Raw genomic sequence first — 7,948 nt, forward strand, 5'->3', positions numbered from 1 at the left:
TAGCAACCTTATGAGGTAGGCTAGGCTGAGAGTCAGTGACTGGTCCAGTATCACCCAATGAGTGGAGTGGGGACTAGAGCCCAATCCCAGTCCAGCACTGTCATCCGTATACCTGCACTGCCTCTGGTGGAGCCAGGTGGACCAAAGGCAGATCCCTTTCCTGAACACCTTTCTTTAACTGGATACTAGCCACCTACAAACTCACAGGCCAGTAGACAACTGTCCTTTCTAAGAACTTCTCTGGTCAATTAGCCATTTCAAATTGTGGAATTTGAGAGGAAGCAAGAAGGTCCTTCTTTAATCTCAAAAAGAGAAAGAATACTAAAGGATAGATCTCTCAAGCAACCTTGTGGATTATTGAATCTCCTTCTCTTATGGCTATTTAAAAATCATTTTATAGACATGTATTTATTTTTAAACAGTGGTAGACTCACTGAATGCTTTTTCTTCCTCACTATCTCTATCTTTCTTTCTCAACAATGCAGAGGATTATGAGCAGCTGGTGGAGGACATTGTGCGAGATGGCAGGCTATATGCCTCTGAAAATCATCAGGAAATACTGAAGGCAAGGCTATTTTCTTGCACTGTTGGGGGTGGATGTAGCTCAAAGGCAGAGCGCTTGCTTAGTGTGTGGTGGGTTCCATTCATCTCTAATTTTAAAAAGTATCTCAGGTAGCAGGACCCGAAAAGGTTTCTTTGCTCAGACAGCCCCTGCAGGAGGTGGAGAAACAATACTGCACTGGCATGCAGGCCCCAACTGCACATGACATGAAGCATTTGCTTTCTGTGGCCCACTCCCTTTTCTCTTAACTTCTAGTGAAAGCAGCTGCAGTGGCCCTCTGTATGCATCAGCACTATGGGGAAGGCAAGAGGGCAGTTAACACTTTCCTTTACCACTTTTCATCCAAAAATATCCCCTTCCCTCCTGAAGCTACAGTTGCCCTGAAGGAGGTATTTTCAGGTAAAAGCACCTTTAGGTGCAAATAGCTGCTGTGGGAGGTGCATTTTGGGTAGGGAAATGATACAGGGAGGAAAGAATGAAAACCTGTTGCACTACAGACCCAACCGGCTCCCTTACGACTGCTCTTGTTGGAAAATAAAAATAGCCAGTTCTACACGTATTTTAAAACATATGCTTAGAATAACATGTAGTTTCATCCAAAGTTACACATTTTCCCCAACTACTTATTACTGGGAAGTTACAGGGAGGATGTGGGTTGGTGTCATGGTGAAGATGTTGTTGCCAGTAAAACATAGTTTGGGCTTTCAAGTACACTCTCCAGGTAGACTCAGCAACAGCCTAGAAGCCGACTGCAACTTGCCAGCCATGTATGGTGGCCCAGTAGTAGCGCACACAAACCTTAGGAGGTGTGGCCATATTCTGCCTCCAAAGGTGAATATCTAGCTCTTGGCAGCATTTGATTTGGGAGACCAGGGGTTGTGCTGCTGTGAATTAGTACAAGGTATGCTCAGATCTGAACATTGGGAATGACCATCTCAGTGTATGGCTTTCTGCCATTTGGCTTCTTTGTTTTACCTACAAGTGGTGCATTTCTCTATATTATCCAAGTCACCATCTTCAAACCATAAACAAACTTACAACTTGCACAAGATGAGGTTCAAAGCCCAGGTTAAGCAGATGACACCTGAACTTTGCCAACTAAAGTCCTGCACACACAAGCACTTCGACAATGTGGTCAATTTTTTCTCTGTGAGTTGGTTGCATTTCTTAGCAAAGCTCTCTGCTTTCTAAACAAGTTCATTTTAAATGAGTAAATAGTGAGCCAGGCTTTTGACATGTGCCAGATAGCTGTAAGAACAGTAGCCGTCTCAAGTCAAAACCCCACACATCCATTTATATTGGCCTCCCCACATCAAAGTGATAATGGCATTAGCTGCCATTAGTTCTTAATCCTAGTACACATAGGACCAAACTGTATGTTACCAGGAAACATGTGGGTCCTGTTGACTGCTATTATGCTCCATGGCTCTCCCGAAACATGCAGTTGGAAAAACATGAGGCATATCATCAGGCTGGTGTTTCCCATTTGGGCTCTTCATTGGCTGCTCTTCCTGAGGGGAGGACAATGACATGATAGAGTATTTTTCTGAGCTGTGCCTGACTGGGGAGGAATAGGTTTATTGCAATTACATAATGGTATATTTATTTTATTTATTTATTTATTAAAACATTTTTATGCCGCCTCGTTCGCCGAAGCCTCGGGGCGGCTTACAACAATAAATTAAAATAACATTTTAAAATATATACATTAAAATAAAAATATATGATATAAAACATACAATATAAAACAAGCCGCCCTGGCCAGATAAAATTCAATAATATTAACATTTAAAATACTGCTTAAATAAAAAGGTCTTCGCCTGGCACCGAAAAACAAATAACGACGGTGCCAGGCGGACCTCTCTGGGGAGTGCATTCCATAACTTAGGCGCCACTGCTGAGAAAGCCCTCCTCCGAGTAACCACCCTCCTAACTTCTTCCACGGAGGGCTCCCGGAGAAGGGCCTCTCCCGCAGATCTCAGGGGGCGGCTGGGCATATATGGATGTAAGCGCTCCTTCAGGTAACCAGGACCCAAGCCGTTTAGGGCGTTATAGGTCATCACCAACACCTTGAATTGGGCCCAGACTTCAATGGGAAGCCAGTGAAGCTGACGGAGAACTGGAGTCATGTGAACATAACGTCCAGTCCCCATCAGCAGCCTGGCAGCTCTATTTTGAACCAATTGAAGTATCCGGACCATCTTCAAGGGTAGCCCCACGTAGAGCGTGTTACAGAAGTCAAGATGGGAAGTCACCAACGCATGTGTCACTGTCGCAAGGCAGTCGTTCTCCAGATAGGGGCGCAGCTGATGAATCAGCCGAAGCTGGAGGAAAGCGCTCCTCGCCACTGCTGTTACCTGAGCTTCCAGTGAAAGCTCCGGGTCGAGGAGCACTCCCAAGCTGCGGACCTTGTCCCTAAGAGGGAGTGCAACCCCGTTCAGGACAAGGTTTAATTCACCCTCTCCGAAGCCCGATCCACCAACCAACAGAACCTCCATCTTGTCTGGATTGAGCTTCAGTTTATTGGCCCTCATCCAGCCCATTACCTCGGCCAGGCACCGGTTCAGCACAGCCACTGCCTCACCTGGATTGGTGGAAAACGAGAGGTAGAGCTGGGTATCATCAGCGTACTGATGGTTCCGCAGCCCACACCTCCTGATGACCTCTCCCAGCGGTTTCATGTATATGTTGAACAGCATGCAGGATCCTCTTGCAGCACAGGATTCCATTTTGCAAAAGCTCTACAGGCTTGAATTTCAGTTGCAGGTGGGGCCAAAGGCAAAAGGAGATAGACCAAAACTTCCAGCATATTGTAGCTTAAAGATCTCACAGACGGTAACTAAGCCTTAAGAGAGGCAGTTCAGTTTCTTAGAATGGGGGAAGGGGAACTGCACAAAGGCCAGGCAGCCACAGATCATGGGTAGTAGGAGGGGTAGAATAATGGGTGTGGCCTTCTGGAGTAATTCTGGCAAGTTGGATTGGGAGCATAGGAAAGCCAAGTCTCAGGTTTTGCACCCCTGCCATTGCAAGTAGTTTGAGCCTTACGTAGACAAACTTTCTCCATGTTCTGATCTTAAAGTTTCATTGTAGAATTTCTTGCTTTGTTCAAAATGGCTTGGTTTACATAAAACTAGATCAGGGCATGCTGCTTTTGTGTTCAGCTCTGCTGCCTATACAGGAAAGGTATTACTGATTAGCAGTATGTGCGGAATAAGGTTTGTGGGTAGGAATCTGTTGGATTTCTTCAGACTGGCTCCCTGGATTCCAGCGTGCTTTCTCCCTGCCTCTCTAACTCTACCTTGCACTTGTGTGAGCACCTGGCAGGTAAGCAAGTCAAAGTGAGTCCATGAGGCTTGCTTGTTCACACACCGCCTGTGCATCCACTGCAAATGGAGTCCTGCTTCCATACATGTGATTTGCAGGCTTTGTGTGCTTGAAGAATCCTAGCATGAAGAATTACATACTTGTGCAAAAAGTTACATATTTGATCATGAACTTGATCTTGGCTTGACTCGCTTCCTGGCCAGGGCTGAACACAGGAAAGAAGTCCAACGAGTGCAAGAGAGCTGGATTCCAGCCTGATCATTGCATCCCTAGTGCTAACATCCTGGTTGGCCATTGATCTGTCAAGGCAAATTGAGGATGTCAGCATTGTGTACTGACCCTTGCCCCTAAAGGTTATGCATCCATTCTGTTTATTCTCCCTGCAGGACAAGAAGTTGATCAAAGCTTTCTTTGATGTGCTGGCTCACCCACAGAACTACTTCAAATACACAGAGAAGCACAAGGAGATGTTGCCACGCTCCTTCATCAAACTCCTCCGCTCCAAAGTATCCAGCTTCCTTAGACCTTACAAATAGCCTCATGGCACTTCCAGGCTTCTCGACAACCAAGAAAACTTTTTCTTACACTTACTCTTATTTTTCAGTGACCTTTTTCTACAAATACAGCCCCTTCCATTTCTCACTATGCAGATGACTGTAACTATTGGTCTTTCCTTGGCTTTTCTTCAAACCAAATTCGTTAATAACATGGTCCATCAAAGGAGCAGCTGGCAGCCATGGGGGAACACAATCCCATCCCCCGTGCTTTCCATACTGGAGTCTTAGCCCATGGAGATCACATATCCCAGTAAGTGATGCACTTTTCCCAAGTGGCCTCTACTGGGACCTGTATCTCCTGGGCAGCTTCAGCCCTCTCCCATATATGCAAATGATGTGCAGCCCCTTGTGCTGCAAGGCCATTGCCAAAGAGGCCATGTGCATACGTCTCTCTGCACGACTGTCTGCTTATAGAAAGAAACAACCTTGCAACCATATCATGTCTCTGCTTCTGGGACACAGACACAATGGTGGGAGGGGGCGCCTTTGAGCAGCTGCTAAGCAATGGAATTCGTCCAACTGAACTCTTGTAAAGGACTGGAGGACAAAACACCCGGAATGCAGGAAGTTATGCCTTATTTATCAGACTGTTTTGTTTTTAAAGAAATCTCGCACAGTCTTGCAGAGGATCATACTAAAAAAATAACACATTGTTCAGAGGAAGACCACATAGAAGAAGACATATCACAGAAGTATTGAAAGAAAATGGCCCATGTTTGTGATGGCAAGTTTGGTGATTAGAAGAGCATCATTTTATGACGGAGTCTGAATTTTTTGCATTTGAAAAGACCATGGCCTAGCCATGTTCTTATGTGGAATAATGTCTGGAAAAAAGGGAGGAAAACTTGGTGAAAAGTGAGACTTTCTGATGTGAATTTTCCTCCATGGACACTCGTGTTGAGAGATCAGACTTCTTATAAGCTCTGCCAAAGAGTAAAGCAAGTGGCGTGAAGGGCAGGAGTGAGTGAATGTTTGTGCACTAGGAAGTTCTCCTTTCTACCTTTTTCATATTATTAAGTGCAATCATTTTGAGTTTTCTTTATATTATTTAGAGGGAAGGTTTTTTTCTACTAGAAACTACAATATTTATACCTGCCTGAGAAAAAAGAATGTGTGTATGTGCGCGCGCGCATGTGTTAAAAATGAAACCGAAACAAGGAGTTGGGGAAATGATGACAGGAAATGTGACTCAAGTTTTCAGCTCTTGGAATCTTTAGTTTTCCTCACCACAGTAAATTGCAGTGTAAAGCCTGAAGACTGAGCTCCTTGCTTATCCTGTAACCACTGAAGGTAAACAGGGCCATGGGCTAAGCATTTCCGTTTGACTGGAAATTGTTTCACCCACAAGCAGTTCTTGAAAGACAATTCCATGTGATCAAAGGCATCTTTAGAATGCATATCAAAGATCGCATATTGAAATCTGTCTCCATGTTAAATGCTCCTATCATGTGCAGTACATAGCTTAACTTTTTCTGACAAGTTAACTTTGCACAAGTTAGCTGTTCACAGGTTTTGATATGTATAAAACTGAGATCTGTCTTTACAGACAGAGGAAGCATAGTTCCCTTTCTGAATGTTTCAGTGAGTGTTGATTTCTAAAATAAAGAGATGCTGGAGCTCAAGTTTCCAGAGAAATTGCATCCTCTACCTGAAGGCTCTTTCTCCTAATCCCAGAGCTCAGCCACAGATTCTCAGGAAGCAGAGAAATTCTCTCTGCACCTGCTGAAAGGTATTCCTTATTTCCCAAGTTCCAAGGAGAAGCCCAGAATTGAACACAGGTTTGGAGGTAAGCCCTCAACTAATATCAAACCTTGAATGGCATGTCATCTTTGCAAATTTAAAAATTTCCTAAGTAAAATTATCGGTCACTGAACCATATTCAAATGCGAATACTAGTGGTGAAATCTCAACTTCACTGGTGAAATTTTTGCCTTCTCTGAGCCATGACCTGAAACCAGCTAAATGCCTGCAGTTGGATCATCTCCATTTGCTGTACTTGTACTGATGCTTTTCTACCTGGTTTGTTCTTCCTTCACTCTTTAACCTGATCCAGAATCAGAATTAGTTTAACTAAATTCTTGGAAATTATTTCAGTGCTGAAGTAGAATGGCCTCAGATAGCAACATGCTTACAGTACTTCAGTAGGACAGATCCAAACGAAAGAACAGCATAGACTTGATACCTAGCTTTAATCTCGCAGGATTTGGCTATATGTGTTTAGCTATATATGCAGGAGAGGTGGGGGAGTCAATCAAATCTATCATTTATTGTAAGAGAATGTAAAAGAGGCACAGCCAGAAATGGGGTCCAGAAGACGAGACAAAAATTGAATTTGGCTTGAAAATTGTAGCAAATTTCCTACTAGCTAGAACCCTATTCTCCATTCTGTCTTTATCTTAACACAGAAAATGTAAAGGTTTGAAAAGCTGAAAATTCCATCTTAAGATAGGAAACAACTTTTAAAAAAGCAAAGCTGAAATACTTAAAACTATTGTTCAGTATGCCGCAGTCCAATATTGCCTGCAAAATAATGATTAAATGATGAAAAGGTGTAGTCCATAAAGTTATTTGCACTTGATAAAAGAAATTGTATCTGAACTTGTAAAAAGAAAAGTTTGCATTTTGTATTGTCTTTTTTAATTATTAAATGGAATTTCTTGGTGTTGTGTTGATCTTTCAGGTTAAATTTGCACTTTTTGTCTATTCCTATAACATTTACCAGTACTTAAGAGGAGCTTTTCCTGCTCACCCCACCACCTTTTTATCTCGTTTCCCTTTGGAAAATGGCTGATTTTGGCACTAAACAGCTTCAAAGACACAAGAATTACTTAAATTCAAACAGCTAAGGCAGTATTTATGATAATATTTATCCTGATATAATCTGCTATGATGTTGGGCATTGAAGAAAAATAAACCCTATCCAAGTGGAAGCAAAACAAAAGAAAATAAGGAGCAAACAGCATGGTAGATGTTCACAACTATTCACCCTCTTTTCCAGGAACAGAGTTTTATTGTGCAACCTGATAAGACTTTCCTTAGCAATAGTATCTAGATAGCAAGCAGTGCCTTATGAAAAAGGAATTTGTTACTTGTTTAGGTGTTATGACAGTTGTTTAGAGATACATTTATTGTCTCTCCCTACCCCCAATGCTGATCCTGCTACTATATTTTTGATGCTTGTCTTATGTAGTTACCCTGCCTCGTTCATAGAACTCCCACAGATGACATAGTCTTTTTCTTGTCATCCTCACATATTTTTCCCACTACTTCTGTCCACAAAAAGAAAGATCTGTCAAGCTGAGAAAGATGGAATAGTTGCACGATATCTTTTGATGATAGCGCAAGGAACCATCAGTCTACAAGCACTGCTGGATTAGCAGCAATCAGTACTGGGATAACAGAAAATGTCTGGGTTGCAAGTATCCTGCTCATCTTTAAACTGTCATTCACCTATAAAAGATACAATGATTGCTGGAGAAGTTGAACATGTAAAATACTTGGCAAT

The 7,948-nt window shown here is 42.7% G+C and overlaps 1 protein-coding gene across 8 annotated transcripts in view; it reads left to right on the plus strand.

The window, feature by feature from the left end:
- The window catches only part of SCUBE3 (signal peptide, CUB domain and EGF like domain containing 3), a 139,969-nt gene extending 132,864 nt beyond the window's left edge, over positions 1-7,105 (plus strand). For 7 of the 8 annotated variants that reach the window (XM_044444775.1, XM_044444778.1, XM_044444741.1 and 4 more), the window contains 2 exons: positions 486-565; positions 4,273-7,105. In XM_044444775.1, the coding sequence (XP_044300710.1) occupies positions 486-565; positions 4,273-4,422 (230 nt within the window). In that variant the 3' untranslated portion in view covers positions 4,423-7,105. Of the gene's footprint in view, positions 1-485; positions 566-4,272 lie in introns of those variants that run through there. The other variant, XR_006416138.1, reaches the window with a different exon arrangement.
- Positions 7,106-7,948: the final 843 nt, after the last annotated feature.

The sequence above is a fragment of the Varanus komodoensis genome, unplaced genomic scaffold, assembly GCF_004798865.1.
Source record: "Varanus komodoensis strain SLA01 unplaced genomic scaffold, ASM479886v1 scaffold1, whole genome shotgun sequence".
Taxonomy (NCBI): Eukaryota; Metazoa; Chordata; class Lepidosauria; order Squamata; family Varanidae; genus Varanus; species Varanus komodoensis.